This window comes from Rattus norvegicus, chromosome 10, assembly GCF_021556685.1.
Source record: "Rattus norvegicus strain SHRSP/BbbUtx chromosome 10, alternate assembly SHRSP_T2T, whole genome shotgun sequence".
NCBI lineage: Eukaryota > Metazoa > Chordata > Mammalia > Rodentia > Muridae > Rattus > Rattus norvegicus.
Window position 1 is genome coordinate 100,831,116 of NC_141543.1, and position 20,711 is coordinate 100,851,826.

The following is a 20,711-nucleotide window of genomic DNA, read 5'->3' on the forward strand; positions in this document are numbered from 1 at the left end:
CTCTCTCTCTCTCTCTCTCTCTCTCTCTTTCTGTGTGTGTGTGTGTGTGTGTGTGTGTGTGTGTGTTCGAGTGTGCCTATGTGCATATGTGTAGAGAAACTAGACATCAACCATTGGTGTATGTGTTCATGTGCAAGTCTCTCTCTCTCTCTCTCTCTCTCTCTCTCTCTCTCTCTCTCTGTGTGTGTGTGTATGTGTGTGTGTGTGTTCGAGTGTGCCTATGTGCATATGTGTAGAGAAACTAGACATCAACCATTGGTGTATGTGTTCATGTGCAAGTCTCTCACTCTCTCTCTCTCTCTGTGTGTGTATGTGTGTGTGTGTGTTCGAGTGTGCCTATGTGCATATGTGTAGAGAAACTAGACATCAACCATTGGTGTATGTGTTCATGTGCAAGTCTCTCTTTCTCTGTGTGTGTGTGTGTGTGTGTGTGTGTGTGTTCGAGTGTGCCTATGTGCATATGTGTAGAGAAACTAGACATCAACCATTGGTGTATGTGTTCATGTGCAAGTCTGTCTGTCTGTCTGTCTGTCTGTCTGTCTGTCTCTCTCTCTCTCTCTCTCTGTGTGTGTGTGTACATGCTTGTCTATAGAGAGGTCAGAGGCCAACTCCTGGTGTCATTCTTTGAAGCCACCCACCTTCTGTTTTCCTCTATGACTTTAATTTCTAAGACTTGTACGTGCGAGGGTGCTTTGTCCACGTGTGCTTGAGGTCAGCAGATGACATCAGATCTCTTGGAACTTAGAGCCACCGGAGCCATCATGTGGGTGCTGGGAACCAAACGCAGGTCCTCGGTAAGAGCAGTGAGTGCTGTTAATCTCCGAGACATCTCTCCAGCTCACCTTTCTCTTTGAGGCAGGGTCTCATTACAATCTGGTGGATCAATAGTTTGGTTAGGTATCTGGCCAGCCAGCCCCAGGGACACTCCTCTCTTTGCCTACACATCACTGAGACCACAAGAGCATGCTTCCACACCCAACTCTTTACATAAGTACCAGGGTTCAAACTCAGCTTGTATGACATGCTTGTATGGCAAACTTTACCAACTGTGCTATCTCCTGGGCCTGACTTCCCACTGATTCAGATGGGTCATTCCTGTCTGGGTTTGCCCTGTATTCACCAACACAGCACAACCTCCATAGAAGCACTTCCTCATGTCCTCAGAACAATACAGTCTGCCTGGTCGAGAGGTTCCCTGGCACCAACCTGATGGGTTCTGGCAGGAGAACAATGCCAACCAGAGGAAAGCGAGCATCGCCAGTGCTCTCTGACATCTCCAGACCCAGAGGGAAGGAAGGGAAGGAAGGGCTAAGACCAAAGCCAGGACCAGGAGGATCGAGCAGCTCTGACAGCCCAGGGGAGTGGGTATTACCTCAGCCAGCCCCCATCCCCTCAAGGGTTGTGGGTCATCCCTGGGCTATCAGGAGGGGGCAGCATGCAGTCTGTGGGAGCCAGCAGGTGTGACAACAACCACACAACTTGGGACCCGTGATGTCAGGCTGTCTGGAAGAGGGCCAGGAGGGCAGTTTTTTATAGATCTGACCGGGGTGTATCCAGACCGCTTATCAAGGGGGCAAGCGCTGGGCTGCACAGGCACAGATAACTCCATAGAGTCTTCAAAGCTTGGGGTTTCACTGCCAAAACATAGGCAGTGGCTTTTCATCTGAGAACTGTGTTTGTAGCTACCAGCAATTACAGCACCACAGTTGGCTATTGCCTCGTTGATCGTCAGAGGACAAGGGTGGAGGCCAAGGTTTGGTGACTAAAGAGAGTCCTTGGTAGAGATAGTGTTTTCCTGAGGGCCTCTTGGTACTTTATCAGAAGAAAACTATTGGAGCACGTCGGCCCCTCTCAGGACGTGTTCGGTGTGAAGTTGGTCTGGAGGGCAGCTGATCTCTCCCTCCTGTTCTTCTCCCAAGTTAATCTGTGCCAGTGAACACGTGAGTGGGTTGGGCTTCTTACTGCCTTTTCCTGTGGCCCCTCAGGTCAGCCCTAAGGGGGACGTGATTTTGATTCATGTCCTAGGATGGAGCGCTCACATTTCCCTGTGTGGGAGCCGGGATTTGTCACTGGTTCAAGTGCTTTGTCCTTTGGGGATAGAGGTCGTCCTTAGCGGAGGTAACTTCTTCATGGCCAGAGTTCCTTCAACTTCTACTCAAATGGCCCCAAGAAAGCATGGCGTCTTAAGATAGTCGGGTTAATATGTCTGTACTGTCACGAATACAGAAAATGTTATAAACAGAGTGCAGGGGTGTCAGGGAGGGGGCGGGGGAACATGACGGCTTAGCCTACAAACGTGACCTGAACTCCATCCCTGGGTCCCACATGGTGGAAGGAGGGAACTGAGTCCTGCATATTGTCATCTGACCCTGCTGTGCCCACACACAGACGCACTACAAAAAAAACAAATGAATATAATAAAAATTAAATTTAGAAAGGGCGTGCCGGGGAGCATTTAGCATGGATCTCCTTGGCTATCTTTTAGAGATTAATATATTCGGACATGTGCCTAAGGGATATAACAGTATTTCAGAAAGACTTTGCACGTGGCTGCCCCTCTCCAACCCAGAGTCGGAAGACACAATTATCAAATATAGGTGATCTGTACTTATGGCTGCTTCCAAACTGTGGGCGAAATGTTGCCCCGGAGACCAGAGAGCAACAGTGATGAGCCGATCAGCTTGGGTGTTCTCCATGCTGAGAGGTTCAGTTGCCTTCAGAAGAATGGCTTTGGGGGCAAAGTAGAAAAGGTGCGATGGTTTTATCCTGCAATTCTAACTCGGGGTTTCTGGAAATGTAACATTGTGTATATTTTGAGCCAGGTTAATTCTTTGCTGTGGCAGGTGGGGTCTGCCCTATGCCTTTTGAGATATTTAGCACAATGCCAGGCCTCTTCCCAGTTACTGGGGCAACCACGGTGTCCCCTGGAAGGACAAAAAGAACCTTAGGGAAATTTCTCTCAGTCTGTGCCTGAGATGGGCATCTTCATCCCTATTGTCCATGGAGGATTGACCACATGTGGTACATGAAATGGACATCCCCATCCGTGTTCCGGATAGAGTATCACATCTGGCAAGAACAGAGGCAAGCCAGAGGTGGCTGGACCGTTAATCCCATTGGAAAATCAGCTCCCCCCGGGGGCTCTGCAGACACTAGTAAGACAGTGGTTATATGGAAGGGGTAAAGGTCAGCAGACTCTGTCTTGTCTGTAGGCGTAGAATTGGGTGCAGATGCAGACACCTTGTCCACAGCACGTCCTGTGGTCTATATGGTACACCCTGGGTGGTCCCCAGCCATGAATCCCCTTTCAAGACCATCTGTTCTTTCCTGGGTCTGTCAGTGGTAAGGGGTAAGGGAGATGGGTTAATGTCTCTTTCCTGCCTGCTTGGCCGATGTCCATAAGAGACATTCACTATTTGTCGTTCGGTATTCCCCCGAGGCTTCTCTGAAGTAGATGCTTTTTTGGTGACAGGCTTGTCTGTGAGAGAGACTCAAGGGTGGGGAGCTACTGAGACAGGCTGCCACTCAAGTGTGAACTCGGGCAAGTCCCCAAAGCCTCTGCAGTGTGACTAAGACCAGGAAGGGGTGGGGACCTAGCTTTTTTCAGGAGTAATGAGAGAGACCAAACAACACAGAAAGAAAATTACAATTAAATGCTAAAAAAGAACCTGTTTCTATGTCCTCGGGACAGTTCTAGTCCTCCACTGGAGGTGGTTCTGTTCTCCACTCTTCTATTCTTGGCATCTTTCCCTACTCATCTCCCTGGGAGAGAGGAGATGAGAGTCACTCCTTATCCAGGTCCAACTATCCCCAACCCTTCCCTGATATCCCCCTGTCCTCGTTAGGGTTTTACTGCTGTGAACAGACACCATGACCAAGACAATTCTTATAAAGGACGACATTTAATTGTGGCTGGCTTACAGGTTCAGAGGTTCAGTCCATTATTATCATGGCAGGAACATGGCAGCATCCAGGCAGGCATGGTGCAGGAGGAGCTGAGAACTTTACCTCTTCGTCTGAAGGCCACTAGCGGAAGACTTGCTCCCACGTGGTTAGGAGGAGGGTCTCACTGCCCATCCCCCACAGTGGCGCTCTTTCTTCCACAAGGCCTCACCTACTCCAGCAAGGGCACACCTCCTAATACTGCCACTCCCTGGACCACTCCCTGGGTCACATCTATTTAAACCACCACACCTCACTTCTCTCTCTACCCATTGTTGGGTCAGATTTCCCCCTAGTACGATTGTGCTCACTTCTGTGTAAACCCTCTCTCCTGTCCTCTCCCTGACACCCAACCGTGTAGTCTAGGGCTGTTCTACCAGAAGGAAGCCCGCATGTGACCCATCACTCCTTGCTCACATAGCCTGGGGTTCAGCCCTTCTACACCGTCCTCACCACCCTCCAGTCTCAACTCCCTTTGACACCTTGTTTGAATAAGAGCACCAACCGGTTGGATGGGTTGTTGCAAGCCTCGTCCCCACCTGTCCCCGCCCCCTGGGAGGAGAACAATTGCTTAAACTTAGATCTCCAAAGCAGCCTGGATGGCATAGCAAGATCTTATTTATAAACACACACACACACACACACACACACACACACACACACACATCTCCTCCGAACAAATTTCAGAGAAACATGAAAAGACAACGGTTTTGTAAGGACAGAAGTATGTGGAAGATCGACCCCAGCTCGCTCAGGGATCAACTTGCCCACTCAGGCTAGCCTTTTGTGTCACCGTGCAGAAGCCTGCGTCTCCTTTCACGAGTGGGCCCTGCCTTCCCTCCCACTATGAGAGGGTCCGTGAAGTGGTGTTTATGGGACGGAAACCCACTTACGCATCAGGCCCTCGAAGGATAGTGCCAGAGCCCGTAAGATATTTATGTGAGGGTGGTAGGGATGTAGCTCAATTGGTAGACTGCTTCCCTATAAAGTCCAGGGTTCAATCCCCAGCACTGCCTATACCGTCCAGGGTTTGGTGGTACAGTAATCTAGAGTGTCGAGCTACACGACAGTCCCGTCTCAATTCTCATTCAGTAGGAACACATATACAAGCACAGGACCTGAGTCTGAATTCCCAGAATTCACATTGGAATAGACTAGTGCATGCCTGTGACCCCAATACTCTGGGGGAATGAAGATGGTAGGGGTCGTTGAGGCTTGTTGACTGCCAGCCTACTCTTCTGCATTCTGGTGCAGGTGCTTGCAGTGTGCACCTGTACATACATGTACATGCAACACACACATACACACATACACACATACACACACATACACACATACACACATACATACACGCACATATACACACACATACACACACATACACACATACACACACATACACACACACATACACACACATACACACACATACACACACATACACACACATACACACACATATACACATACACACATACACACACATATACACACACATACGCACACACACACACACACACACGCAAAGCAAAGTACTTTAAAGCAGGGTAAAATGGTTTCTTTATATATTTGTCTTTCATGTCAATAGTTATACAATGTAATTTCTTTTAGACTTCTTTATTTTTTTTTAAAGATGTATTCATTTATTATATATAAGTGCACTGTAGCTATCTTCAGATACACCAGAAGAGGGCATCAGATCTCATTACCGATGGTTGTGAGCCACCATGTGGTTGCTGGGAATTGAACCCAGGACCTCTGGAAGAGCAGTCAGGGCTCTTAACCACTGAGCCATCTCTCCAGCCCCTAGACTTCTTTAAATTTTGCGTCTGGGGGGTGGCATGTGCATGCGAGTGTAGCTACAGGAAGTTGTGAGCCGCCTAATGTGGGTGCTGGGAATCAAACTTAGGGCCTCTGCAAGAGTTGAGCTGTCTCTCTAAACACCTCTTTTTTTTTTTTTTTTAATAGAGGAAGAAACCCCATGAAAACAGGGATAAAAAGCCAAGCGTCCCAGTGAACACATTGAAGTGCAGAGTTGGTTTTGCAGGTTTGGGGTTCGGCTTTTTGTTGTTTTGTTTTGTTTGTTTGTTTGTTTGTTTGTTCTATTTCTTCAAGACTTCAAAGACTTCTAGGACCTGTTTCTTGGGTTAAGATCACGGCATGGAAGGTCAGGAGCAGGCTCTGTAAGACAGATCTGCCCTCTAGGTTCCCATGCGGGAAAGCCCAGGTCTGTGTGCTGCATGGAGGATTTCCTGGTCACAGGGCTAACCTCAGGGGCTGGGCTCCTGCCATTCTCTGAGGAATGACTTTCTGACAGCCCAGGCATGCCCATGCTGGACTTGGCTCCCTTGAGCAGTGAGAGTTAGAGAACCTGTTGAAGAGTTTTCTTTGTGTGGGACAGTTCTCCTTGTGTTCTGTGAAGACTAGAAACCTCTGAAGGGCATACCAGACTCTGACACACTGGGATTCCCTTGAGTGTTTAGATTTGGATTAGTGCTGTGGTAGGATGCCAGACCTCGTGATGCAGAGGAGGAAAAAGACAGGAAAAGGAAAGTGTGTAATTCATTCTGAAGGTTAATACAGTCTGTTTCCCAGACTCGCTGATTTGACCTGTCTGTGACGCTGACGTCTCCTAAGATGGCAAAAGAAAGTCTCAAGTCTGTCTGTCTGTCCGTCCGTCTGTCTGTCCGTCCGTCCGTCTGTCTGTCTGTCTCTCTCTCTCTCTCTCTCTCTCTCTCTCTCTCTCTGTGTGTGTGTGTGTGTGTGTGTATGTGTGTGTGTGTGTAGGCCAAGGACAACGTCAGATGTTGTTTCTCAGGCACTGGCCTAAAACTCATCAATTAGACTAGGCTGACTGGCCAGTGAGACCCAAGGATCCTCCCATCACAACCTTCCCAGTGCTAGGAGGATGGCGGGGATCTTTGTAACATGGGTTCTGGGAACCACACATGGGTCTTCAGCCTTTAAGGGAAGCTCTTTAATTACTGAGCTCTCTTCCCAACCCCAATCCATTTCAAAATATAATATAATATAATGTGTGTGTGTGTGTGTGTGTGTGTGAGAGAGAGAGAGAGAGAGAGAGAGAGAGAGAGAGAGGGAGAGAGAGAGAGAGAGAGAGGGAGAGAGAGAGAGAGAGAGAGAGAGAGAGAGAGAGAGAGGAAGGGGGGGGAGAGAGAGAGAGAGAGAGAGAGAGAGAGAGAGAGAGAGAGAGAGAGAGAATCTCAACCTTTTCAAGCCACACTGCACATTGTAGAGCTCTGTGTTTCCTGGTTGGTGGCGGGGTCCTTGGACTCTGGACAGGTTTCCAGACTGTTCTGTACTCTGTTGCACACTGACTCTGCATGCCTTGACTGCACACCTGTGTGGACTGCCAGCTCCTGGAGTGCCTATCTCAAGAGATAAACTACCAGTTTTGTGAACTGTGAAAGCCCCAGGCAAATAGAAACACTTTGTCCCACAGTCAATGAGAAATTCTGCCTCAGGATGTAGGCGGAGCCCTGGAGAGGGGAAGGAAGTGGGCAGGTTAGAGATGCCACGCATGTGGTGGGTCCTTTCTGCAGCCTCTGTGAAGGGCAGAGAGCTGTGCTCTAGAGCTTAGGGTAGATCCGTTGGGAAGACCTGCTTGGCCCTGAGGGATTTCCCACCCGTGATCCCGAAATCTGATGTTGTCCTGGTCCCTGGGTACCAGTACCTCTTTTCTGGGAAAGTCAAACCCAGGACTGAATTCATGTTGGCCCATCCCCTTGCCTTGGCTAGTCCCATTGGTTGTCAGTTTCTTTGACCCCTCAGCTCTTCCCACCCCTACCTCATGATTTGAGCACAGTAGGCTTGTGGGAGGTATGCAGTGTGGTAAAGTCCCACGTGACTTTGAAACAACATCACAGATCACAATACTGCAATCTTAGCCCTCATAAAGTGGAGGCAAGAGGGCAAGGGATTCCAGGTAAGTCTGGGTACAAGAAACTGTCTTAACAAACAAAATAGAGACAAATAAACTCGCATTAACAGCACCCACCAAACATATGAACAGTGGGTAGGATTGGGAGAAAGCTCTTGCTTTAAGAGCCTGAGGGCCTGAGTTTGGATCTGGAGTTTCTGCTTTCAAGCTGCACACCGGGGCACACCTGTAACTCCACTGCTGGAGGAAAAGAGACCCTGGGAGTTCACTGTTCGGACAAGCTGAAATAGTGAGAGACCCTGTCTCCAAAGGGGAGGGGGACATCTATCTGATGGTGATCTCTGACCTCCTCACAGGCCCATATGGGCAAACACACACATATCCTACACGCGTTAAGAGCATGAACTTCAAAAATCGATATTAATTTTTGATATTAAAATTAATGCCCTCAAGTGACAGACTAGTTTTGAGGTTTTTTTTTTCTTTTTGTATTTCTGTACATCCTAAGTTGTTTTTTTTTTTCCTACTAAAATATTCACTGTTTTGTAACGGTGGAGAAAAAAAGAGTTAAAGGCGAGTGACAGACGTGAAGTGTTTCGCACATCATAACTGAAATTTCACATACTTCACCTAAGGGAAAATTTTCACGAGAGAGACTCGGGCGATGGAAAAGGAACTGAGTGTTTTCTCACAGACACCCGCCACCCTGCTGCATGCTATTCCCGATAAGACAGTGGCCAACTCTTAGTTTTGGGGCTCAAAGGTGTGACTCTGTTAGTAATTATCAGATAAACAACCATCAAAGCGCCTGGCTTCCTCTTTTCCATATCCCCCCCTCCCCGAGTGTTTTGCTCACACATCCACCCTGTGAGGCAGCTATTCTTACTAAATCACACATCTTACAGGATAGGAAACTGAGGCAGTAGATGTCAAATAAGCGGTAAAACTGGATGTGAGCCTAAATAGCATCTGGCTACATCCTGCCTGGCTGTCCTAGCAGAAATCTCAGGCAGAGCTCCGAAGAGACACAGGCAGTGTGGGCTGTAGGAGGGGCGGTCGGCTTTGGCCCTGGCCTGGTGCAAGCAGGTTCAGGTCAGAGGAGGAGTGGGGAAAGAGTTGGAAGAGTTGAAGCAAACTGTGTCGTGTTCTTTCTGCAGCTTGCTTGACATCTTCCCCACCGTGATAGCCCTGGCGGGAGCCAGCTTGCCCCCAAACCGGAAGTTTGATGGTGTGGACGTCTCTGAAGTGCTCTTTGGCAAGTCACAAACGGGGCACAGGGTAAGTGGAGGAAGCCAATGATGAATTTTAGAGATGAACTACATCCAACGATTCAGCCTGTTAGTCCAGATCTATACTTATATTTAACATTTTGGTGTGTGGTAGAGGTGCGTGAATATTATCTCTAAGGCTTAATTTTAATCTTCTGCCTGCGTTCAATTTTCTGACACAGTTTTGTTGGATTAGATTCCTGTCCAGTTCTAGACTCTTCTGGAATAGAAACTCTCTGAGGGCAAGGGTCCCATCTTCTGGGGTCAGGTTTCAGTTCTCACGTACCTAACAGCATCTGTACCTAGCCAGCAGCCAGTGCATGCAAAGTGAATGAATGAATAATGAATGAATGAATGAATGAATGAATGAATGAATATGTCAGCAAGGTCTCTGTATTCCCAATCTACTCCCAGCTCTGGGAGGCTCGGCACACACTTTGCATCCTGTTATTTTGCTGTTGTTTGCTTGTTTACTTTTGAAAGATGCTCTTGCAACGGGCTGACCTTGAACTCCCGATAGCCGCAGTCTTTTGAGTGCCGGGACTGCAGGTATGTATCACTACAGCTGTTCCTGAATCAGCAGCCCCCAGCGATGACTTATGGCTTCTATGTTTCCAGCATCACCTCCTTGCTGCCCCCTCCTCAGAGTGCTCAGAGGCACCAAATTAGCAACCAGGAAATGTCAGTCCTCCTGGGCTTTCCCTTCACTTCCCTGCCTTTTCCGGAAAGGAAGAGGAAGTCAGAGAGGGCAGGCTGGAGGAGATCCGAGACAACCCCCACTCCCAGTAAGGCCAATGAGCACCCAGCTCCCCAGTTGGAAACCTATTCTTCAGAGGGTCTATTTATGTCTTTGAGGGGCCCCATGGGAGAGATGTTCTCATGGGTACTGTCTCTGGTAATTACTGAAGCCTTCCCTGGGCCAGCCAGAGCCTGGGCCTTGAGTGGTCCACTCCACTCCTATACACATCGGTGAAGTCTTAGGGCGTGTCAGATTAGACCCGAACACTCCTACTCTCGGGTCACTCCAGCATGCCTGTCTCTGCAGAGCGGTGTATTGTCTAGGCTTGGCCCTTCCCAGAAGCACGAAGCAGCAAGATGGTTTCTGCCTTCAGCTGAAAGTCAGTAGTGTTTGATGCTGGCAGTGTTCGCCAAGACTTCTCTCAGGAGGTACTCCTGAGCTTTTATTGCCATGGCTACTGATAGAGTAATTGGGGTCACCAGGAAGTAATCTTGACATTGTCAAGCCTCCTGTGGACTGCAGCTCCCTCATGGGCTTACTTCCGTTCCGGACAGAGCCTTGTTTTTCTTTAGCATCCGATTTGCAGAGTCCAGGAACTAGGTGGGAGAAACAGACACAAGTCCTGACACCTTCGGGAAACCCGCATTGTATTGGCGACCCAGCCCAAGTGGAAGCTTGTTTACTTCCTTATCACACACCCTGTGACCTAGCAAGAGGCAGCCAGCTTGCTGCCTACCTACTGAGAGCTTTAAAGGTAAATGCCACGTAGGTTCTGTGCCCAGCCTCAGGCCGGCTTCTTCCGGTATGCATGGGACACCCCAGATAAGCCCACTTCGGAATTCAAGAACAGGGCTAGTTGATGGCCACGGATTTGAATTTGGTCGTTTCTGGTCAGCTAAAACTGTTGACGTGAAAAGACTAAATTGTCTCGGGTTCGTAATAGTTTTAGGGGAAGCCGGGAAATCAAAACAAACGACTTTGTAAATATCTACACATCCATCCATCTCTCTATATAGTACATTTGTATCTCTTTAAAATATTTATTTATGGGGTTGGGGATTTAGCTCAGTGGTAGAGCGCTTGCCTAGCAAGCACAAGGCCCTGGGTTCGGTCCCCAGCTCTGAAAAGAAAAAGAAAAGAAAAAAATATTTATTTTATTTATATTTATATTTATTATATTTATTATATATATTATTTATATTTATATTTATTTATTTGTATGTGCCTTGTGTATACCTGAGTGTATGTTATATATACATTATATATTATATATATAATATATATATATACACATTGCCCACAGTTATCAGAAGGCATATGATCCTCTGCAAGTGGAGTTACAGACAGTTGTGAGCCCCAGTATGGGTGCTGGGAACCAAACCCAGGTCCTCTGTAAGAGCAGGCCTTGCTCCTAACCACTGAGCTATCTTTCCCGCCCACGTACCTTTCAATCAGTGCAGTTTGTATCCGCCCACAGATGTGTCCTCCATTTAGAAGGATTCTAATACGGGTTGGATTAAATCCATTCCAGTTTCCAGAAGCCCAAAGAACTCCCTAGATGGTGGGCTCAAAACGCTATGTAGGTGCCTCTCAGCCACTGGCTTCTCTATATTGCAAGGATGGCCCCAGAGGTGAAGAGAGAAGCAGATATCTTCATCCACCTCTCAGGGCCATAGGAGGAAAGGGCTTCAGGGAAAACACTGGCTACTGGTTTTCACACCCATGACCTCATGACTTACTTCATTCCCTCTAGGAAGGTTGCTCCTATGAGGCCCCAAGCTCTGCTGAGGCTGTGTGCTTTGCACATTTTAACTCCTTGCATCTGGCACCGATGGGCTGTGAATGGGGCAGTGAGAGAGGAACCATGAAGAGAAGGCCCAGAGCCTGAGGAGGACCTAGTGACATCGTGGGTGGTAGAGCCATGTCCCAGGCTCAGATATTGTCAATGAAGGCACGGTGTTCTCAGGATGTCTGCATTGGTCGGCATAGTCCCCTCCAACATGGGGCAGCAGTGCGCTATAAACAGTTCAGCACTCCGGAAGCCAGTGAGCCCAGGAAGCGTGAATACCCATCGGTTCTCTTAGGGAGGCCCCTAGTGGTGAAAAATGTCACCAAGAGTGATGTGTGAATGATTGACACCCCTCCCCCATCCCCCCCCCCCCCCCCCCCCCCCCCCCCCGCTTTGTGTAGGCTTCTGCCTGATGGGGTGGAGGACAACACCTCTGGGGACAATACTGTACTGGGAGGTGACACTCCCATGCTTAACAAAACAAGCAAAGTGTAGCAAGGCAGGCTAGCACAAGGGAAAGAAAGGGAGCCAAGAATTCGGTACAAGTTCATAGGAGATAAAGTTAGCCGCCTTTGGACTTCAGAGCGGACATCTGGAGAGGAAATGTCTTTAGTCTTGATGGTGTGTGAGCTTACCAGCATTCTTCCTATGTTGATATAAACAAGAAGGCTGCCACCAGCCTGCTCAAAGTGGGGTGGCTTGTGTGAGCGTCTGAAAACCCACCCCCAACTCTACGCATAGGCCCAACCCAGTTTTCCTTCCCAGGTTCTGGGAATTCCTGCTAATGCCACTTACCCTTTGAGTGTGTGTGGCAGTCCCTCCTTAGGGAGTTTCTGTGGCTGAGCACCCAAATGGTACCCGTGGTTTGAAGAGATCAACCTTGACTGTGTTCCCTCGGGGGGTGTATGGGGGGTCTGAACATATCACAGGATGGGGATGCAGGATGGTCTGTGCCCCCCTTCCTCTTTGCCTTTATCAAGAAAAAGAATGTCAGGCATGGCTGTCTGGGATGGAAGGAGTGAGGTTTGCAGTAATGACTTCCTTTCTTGCTTGGAGGAAGCCTGCTGGGGGGTGTTTGGAGGGCTGATGTGGGGCAGGGAAGCAGCAGGTATTGGGGAGCCCTGCCCAGGGCTGCATCCTCTCAGGGCACTGAAACTGAGGGATGGGGGTGGGTGGGCAGCCATTTCCTTCTCCAGCAGATGTTTCTCATTACCTTTTCCCCCAAGCCCCACGGAAATTTTGAATCACGTAAGTGCCTTCCAGCAATATATACAGGCATGATTCATACCGGGGTAGACTCATGCCTCTAGTCCAAACCCACCAACCTTACCAAGGAGGCTGGTCTTTTATTTCCTACCGTCTCCTTCCCTTGGGACCTCTGACTTAGGTATTTCCACTCTTTAGGGTAATTCTTCCATGTCTGACTGAATCAGGAAAGCTTTCCTCAGTGCTCCAGTAGGACTGAGTCATAGGTGTCTGTGCCCGGGCTGGGCTTGAATTGGAGCTGTAGCGCAGGGGTAGAGGGTTTGCCTAGCCTGTGTGTGGCCTGAGTTCGATTCCCTGTACTGCCACAAAAGGTTAGAGGTGAAGCTGTGCCTGGTGACGCGGGAGAAATATTGTTTCTTATGGCAGGCATTCTTGCTGAAGAGAGTCTACTGAGGCTGAAGAAGCCAGTTTTCAATGGAGGCTTTCAGGTGGGCTTCATTGCAAGACCCAGGATATATGGAAGCGATCTTTGTTGGCAAGTTGCTTTCTGCACCTGTTGGGCAGGCACAGTTAGGACTCCTGGGTGCATGACATGAGCAGTCACAGGACATCCACTGAGAGAAGGAACCGGGAGTTGTTTAAAGCGCTACTGTGGCCGTGATGGAACTTTTAATTTGTCAAATCAAAAAGCACCGGCCGCTGACACCCGAACCCCTGCAGGTTCCAGAGCGGGCACTGGGCCCATGATCTGACGCACCCAGTGAGAGCCTGCAGCCACACAGAATTGTAGCTCTTCCTTCTTCCGAACATTCCACAGCGGCTCCCAGGAGGAGGCCAGCATCAGCTACAGGCCCGTGCTTGTCAGTGAGAGAGTATTTAGGGGTATGGGTAGGGGATGTGGGATGGAGTAGATCATGGCGCCTAGCGTGATTTTTCTTTCCTGCGTATGTAGGTACGTATGTAGTACATGTCACACATCTGCATGGGTTGATCAGCGACAACTTGGTTCTGGCCTTCCGCTTTGCTGAGGTGTGTGTGGGCGCCGCCCTTGCTGTTTCTGTTGCCATGCTATATGCACAAGACCTTCTAACTGACTCTTGCTCTGCCTCCTGTCTTGAAGTAGGAATTCTGAGATCAGAGCCACGCACCAATGAAAGGTTTTTTTTGTTTGTTTGGTTGTTGTTGTTGTTGTTGTTTTTTTTTTTTTTATGTGGGTTTCCAGAATCAAGCACAGGGCTCAGGTCACGGGATTTGTGCATCAGGCACGGTTTCCTGTAGCGCCATCTTGCTGGCCTAGTGTGGTTTTCGGGTACACAGCCATACCCCCTGCTCTTTCTCAGGTACTGTTCCACCCCAACAGTGGGGCTGCTGGAGAGTACGGCGCCCTGCAGACTGTCCGCCTGGACCGTTACAAGGCCTTCTACATAACGGGTAAGTGGAGCCTCTCACCCTAAGTCCCATGTTGCACACCTCGGGGACTCCCGGGTGGGTATGGCTGTCTTCTTTGAGGGGTTCACATCCTTCACCTGGGACTTTGCCATCTAAACAGAAGCTTGGCTGGAGTGCCAGCAAAGGCATTCTGGACCCACCAAGATGGAAATGAGGCCTTCCGGCAGGAAGTTCATGGCCCTGGACTCTTCTTCTCACCCTTTCCACAGAGAAAACATTTTGATCCGAGTTAGGCTTCAGATGCCAGTTTGGCTGATGATGAAACAGGAGCTCGGAGACCAGTGTCATTTACTTGGCAATAAAATGTTTCAGGAGGCACATGTTAAAGGTCTACATAGCGGACCCATGAAAGTCTCTCCCCGCCTTGGTTCACTCAGTGACTGGGACTAAGAATGTATTTTAGAAGTGACGTACTGGGGCTGGTGAGGCGGCTTGGTGGCTGTTGTAGTTTCTTTCTGTTGCTGTGATGAGAAACCGTGACCAAAAGCAACTCGGGGAGCAAGAGAGCTTGTGTGGTTTACGAATCTCAGGTTATGGTCCATCACTGAGGCGAGTCAGGCCAGGGCAGGAACTGAGGCAGAGGACATGGCTTACTCTCTGTGCCTTGCTCAGTTTGCTTTCACATGTCACCCAGGACCCTCTGCCCAGGAGTGGCATCACCGGGGCTGGGTGGTCCCTGGAATATCAATCATTAATCTAGAAAATACCTCCACGGACTTGCCAACGGGCAGGTCCGATGGAGACCTCATTTTTTCCAATTGATGTTTCCTCTTTCTAAATGACTCTAGTTTGTGTCAAACTGATAAAACTATTATAGTGGGTAAAAGTGTTTACCACCAGGGCAAACACACACACACACACACACATACACACACACACACACACTGATAAAACTAATTATTATAGTGGGTAAAAGTGTTTACCACCAGGGCAAACACACACACACACACACACACACACACACACACACACACACACACTGATAAAACTAATTATTATAGTGGGTAAAAGTGTTTACCACCAGGGTAAAAACACACACACATACACACACAGACACACACACACAAACCCATACATGCACGCACACAAATAGAATTAAAGTTAATCTCTTCATTATCTTGAAATGCTTATCCCACTATTTTGCACTTAGTTGGAGCACCACCATTTTGAAGTTAATCAATGAAAAACAAAACAAAAATAGAAGAGAGACCCTGGCTAGGACTCAATGGAGATTTCTGTTGGCTTGCTATTTCATGTCGGAGATTTTCAAAGACTTATATAATTAAGACACACACACACACACTCACACACTCACACACACTCACACACTCACACACTCACACACACTCTCACAAACACTCACACACACTCACACACTCTCACACACACACTCACACACACTCACACACTCACACACATACTCTCACACACTCACACACACTCACACACACACTCACACACACTCACACGCACTCACACACACACTCACACACTCACACACACATACTCACACACACTCACACACACTCACACACTCACACACACTCACACACACTCACACACACTCTCACAAACACTAACACACATACTCACACACACACTCACACACACTCACACACACTCTCACAAACACTAACACACATACTCACACACACACTCACACACACTCACACACACACATACTCTCACACACATACTCTCACACACTCACACACTCACACACACTCACACACACTCACACACATACTCACACACACTCTCACAAACACACATACTCTCACACACACACATACTCTCACACACTCACACACACTCACACACACTCACATACACTCACACACACTCACACACATACTCACACACTCACACACATACTCACACACACTCACACACTCACACACACATACTCACACACACACTCACACACATACTCACACACACACTCACACACTCACACACACTCACACACACTCACACACATACTCACACACACACTCTCACAAACACACATACTCTCACACACACATACTCTCACACACTCACACACACTCACATACACTCACACACACTCACACACATACTCACACACACTCACACACTCATACACACACTCACAAACACTCACACTCACACACACTCACACACACTCACACACACACTCACACACACTCACACACACTCACACACATACTCTCACACACACTCTCACAAACACTCACACACACATACTCACACACACTCACACACACTCACACACACTCACACTCATACACACACACACACGCTCACACACACACACTCACACAGAGGCAGTTTATTTCCTGAGCGTAAGATGTGGTTGCGACACCAGAACAAGCCCTTTGAGTTCACGGCTCCAGGGATCTTAGAAATGCTACAAGAATCTTTGGTTCCTAAACCTCAAACAAAGCACTCGGCTCTTTGCTGTGGTCCTCGAGGGAAGTTCGGGGATCAGAGTCCTTACATTACATTGTCTAAGAGGCATGGGCCCTCCAGGCTGGACTGATTTCGTGCAGGGAGAACCCTGCCAGAAAACCCTTGGTACCGCAGTACTGGAATCGTAAACCTCATCATGAAGTAATAGGGCTGTGTAAAGTGATCGCAGTCAGACAGAAACTAAGATCCCAAACCCGAGGGAGACCAGGGTAGGGAACGGAGCACTGGACTTCTGCTAAGCCTGAGGAAAATTGCCTAACAGGGTGAGATGACGCCATCATTGTGTTCTGTATCCTTCCTGCACGGTTTTAAAAACCCTTCCTAATTACTTAGAAACTGCACTTGGGAAAGGCAGATGAATGGGTATCTGCTCCATTAGAATAGAGAACAATATGTTCTTCTCTGATGAGCAAATGACGTTTTTGGTCATGAACTGGAGTGGCCTTGACAGATAACCAGTCTTTTGGTATGTGGCCTAGAACTGGGAACCTCACTGGCTTCCCTCCTCCCCCCATTTAAAACCCCCCCCCTCTCTTTCTCTCTCTCTCTCTCTCTCTCTCTCTCTCTCTCTCTCTCTCTGTATGCGTATGTGTGTGCGTACCTGGTGGTAAACACTTTTACCCACTATAATAATTAGTTTTATCAGTGTGTGTGTGTGTGTGTGTGTGTGTGTGTGTGTGTGTGTGTTTTCATGGTCATGTGTGCACAAGCACACACTTATGAAGGAAGGTCAGAGGCTTTGATATCAGGTATCTTCCATGATCACTCTCTATCCTACACAGTAAGGCAGGGTTGCTCGTTTGAACTCAGACCTCACTGACTTTGCTAGCCTAGCCAGCTTGCTCTGAAGAGCCCTTGTGTTTGACTCCTGAGTGATGGGCTTACTGGTGGCCTTCCACACTGTGGTGGTTTGAATAGGAAAGGCCTCTCTCCGTTGACTCCTGTGTTTGAATGCTTGGCTCGTGGGGAGTGGCACTCTTGGGAGGTGTGGCCTTGTTGGAGGAGGTGTGTCACATTGCGGGTAGACTTTGAGGTCCCCTAAGCTCCAACTCTGCCCAGTGTGGAACATAGTCTACCTTCTGCTGCCTGCAGATCAAGATGTATGACCCTCAGTTCCTTCTCTAGCACCTTGTCTGCCTGCACACTGCATGCTTCCTGTCGTGATGATACTGGACTAAGCCTCTGCAACTGTAAGCCAGCCCTAATTCAGTGTTTTCCTTTATAAGAGTTGCGTTGGTCATGGTGTCTCTTCACAGCAATGAAGCACTAGCTAGGGGCTAGAGAGATGGCTCAGCGGTTAAGAGCACTGGCTGCTTGTCCAGAGGTCCTGAGTTCAATTCCCAGCAACCACATGGTGGCTCATGACCATCTGTAATGGGATCCAAAGCCCTCTTCTATCTCTTGCTCTCTCTGTCATATAGGCATACATGCAAATAGAGTATGTGTATATATATATACATATATATGTGTATATATATATATATATATATATATATATGTAAGTAAATCTTTAGAAAGATGTTTTAAAAACCAAACTAAGACCTCCAGCTGTCATTTATGTGGGCACTGGTGATCTGAATTCTGTTCATCACACTGGTATGGCAAGCATTGTACCTCCTGATAGAACTTGACAGCTTCCCTTTGCCATGTAATTAGACCTTTAAAGTAATTAAAGGTCTGTCCAGATGATTCTGGGTGCAGGCCCTTGCTGACAGGACTGATGACCTGAGTTCAATCCAGAAGGCTCGCCTGATGGAAGGAGAGAGCCAACTCCAACAAGTTACCCTCTGACCTCCTCATGTGCTCTGTGGCACATGTGTATCCCCACACACCCCCACATGCACACACACACGTGCATGCTCACACACACATGTGCATGCTTACACACACACATGCTCACACACACTCCCACATACACACACACACACACATACACACACACACACATGCATACACATTCCTGAACAAACACACTCAGCCGTGGTATTGTATACGTAGACATATGTGTGTATGTGTGCATGTTTGTATATGTATCTATGTATATACATGTATATTATGCATGCATATATTTGCAAATATACTTAGATATACATACACATATATACATATACACATATATAAACATATATACACACATATATACATATACACAATATACTTATATATATTAGTGTATATATTTATATATAACACACACATATATTACTGGATTTGATTTGCTAGGATTTTGCTTGTAGTTTATAAAGCATGTGTCAAGGTTTGGCGTAAGAGTTTTGCTGGCTGCATGAAATTAGTTTCGGACAAGTCTCTGTTTTCTCCAAAGGGCTTTGTAAGATCGGTGGCCTCCTTTCCTGATTGCTTGACTTTGCCTGTGAAACTATTTGTCATTTCCAGTGTTGTCCAAATATTGCCCCGCATTTTCTTCTAAGGGTTTTCTTCGTCTCGGGATTAGGTCTTTAACCATTTGGGGTTAACTTTTGTTGGTAAGAATACAACTTAACTTTGAGCCGCCTCTCCAGTTCCCACTGTCGCATTTGTTAAATATTTATTTTTACTATTTTAAACTACATGTGTTTGTGTATCTCCGTGTGTGAACACAAATGCCCATGGAAGCCAGAGGTGTTAGATCCCTGTGGAGCGGGAGTTACAGGCAGTTGTGAGCCACCCCAGTGTAGGAGCTTGGAAATTGATGGGTGCTGAAGGCTGAACTTAAGTCTCTCTGCAGGAGCGATCTGGGCTCTTAACCACTCAGCCCTCTCTCTTGCACCCGCCACTGTTGTATTTAAAGATGTTAGTTTTCCTCTCCTGCTCCCAAAACCATGGAATTTTACTCTAGATTTACTGTGAGGCCTGCCTGAGCTCCCGGAGTTAAAACTCACTAAAGTAGGAGGCGTTCAGTTAAAGATACAGCTTGGTGGTACAGTGCTTGGTTTCCCAGCCTCCCTGGTGGAGAGAGAAACGACACCCACAAAGCAGGAAGTACCCATGACAAGATCCCCCTGGGATTTCTCTCTCCCAGAACTGCCCATCAAAGAGCTCCTTGCCCCTCCCTGCCACACTGCTCCAGTAGTGGTCTCTGCTGTGGTGACTCACTGTTCTCTCTGCCCAACCCCTCTTCAACATGGAGAAAGGCTTTTCTCTATTTGTGCACTCTCAGAGTTAATGGAAACTGTCTCTCTATGAGTTTTCTTCCTGCTATTGCAAGGGATAGTGGCTTCCATGCTGCCTTGGGGCCATAGTGGCATCTGGAATCCTCCTAGGTAGTTGTTTAAAAAGATGTGCACTGGGCCTTGTCAGTGAAACACTGGAAAGTGACCTCTGAGCCTCGTGGGAAGTCAATTCCAATTTGTTCCCTTGGGAAGAAGGGTTTATTCTGTGTCCTTAGGACTTTCGCCTGTCAGGTTTTGTCCCTTAGCTTAGAAAAGTCCCTAACCCCCAGGCTCTGATTTCTGTTCCTCACCTGAACTTTGGGGGCAATGTCAGTAGTGAGTAAGAGGGGAATTTCGGTTTTGTTTTGCTGTCTCATATCTAATTTTTTCTCTCTCTTGAAAGAGAGTCTCACTTGGTAATCCAGGTTACAAAGCCAGGCTGGCCTGGAGCTCTTGGTCCTCCTATCTCTCTCTGTACCTTGGGTGTTAGATTACAGGCTTGTACCTCCGTGACTGGCTCATTGATCTCAGCTAACAGTCCTCACACTCCAAGCCTTCGCTTTGTGGCAGGCCGCCGGAGTGCCTATTTTGGTCTTCCAGCCGCCCGAGGGCTCTCTCTGGGCACTCTTTCAAGAGTCAGCCAAGAATTCGCATGAGTTCCTATGAAGGTTTCGAGGCTTGTGCTCTGTGGCCGTCTTCCTCGTAGGACTTCACCTGTCGGTTTTCATCATTCGTGGTGACCTTAACTCTGATACCTTAAGCCACCTCAGCTTTCCTCTGCAATTCTGCCCGTTCCACACTGCTGGTCGCAGCATCC

At 48.0% G+C, this 20,711-nt stretch overlaps 1 protein-coding gene across 9 annotated transcripts in view; it reads left to right on the plus strand.

Moving 5' to 3' along the window:
* Arsg (arylsulfatase G) overlaps window positions 1-20,711 on the plus strand; it is a 138,919-nt gene that overhangs the window by 105,583 nt on the left and 12,625 nt on the right. For all 9 annotated transcript variants that reach the window (XR_015630682.1, XM_087572477.1, XM_087572476.1 and 6 more), the window contains 2 exons: window positions 8,998-9,118; window positions 14,183-14,273. Coding sequence is in view for 8 of the 9 variants with exons in the window: in XM_087572477.1 (XP_087428603.1) it covers window positions 8,998-9,118; window positions 14,183-14,273 (212 nt within the window). In the remaining variant the exon portion in view is untranslated. The remainder of the gene's footprint in view (window positions 1-8,997; window positions 9,119-14,182; window positions 14,274-20,711) is intronic.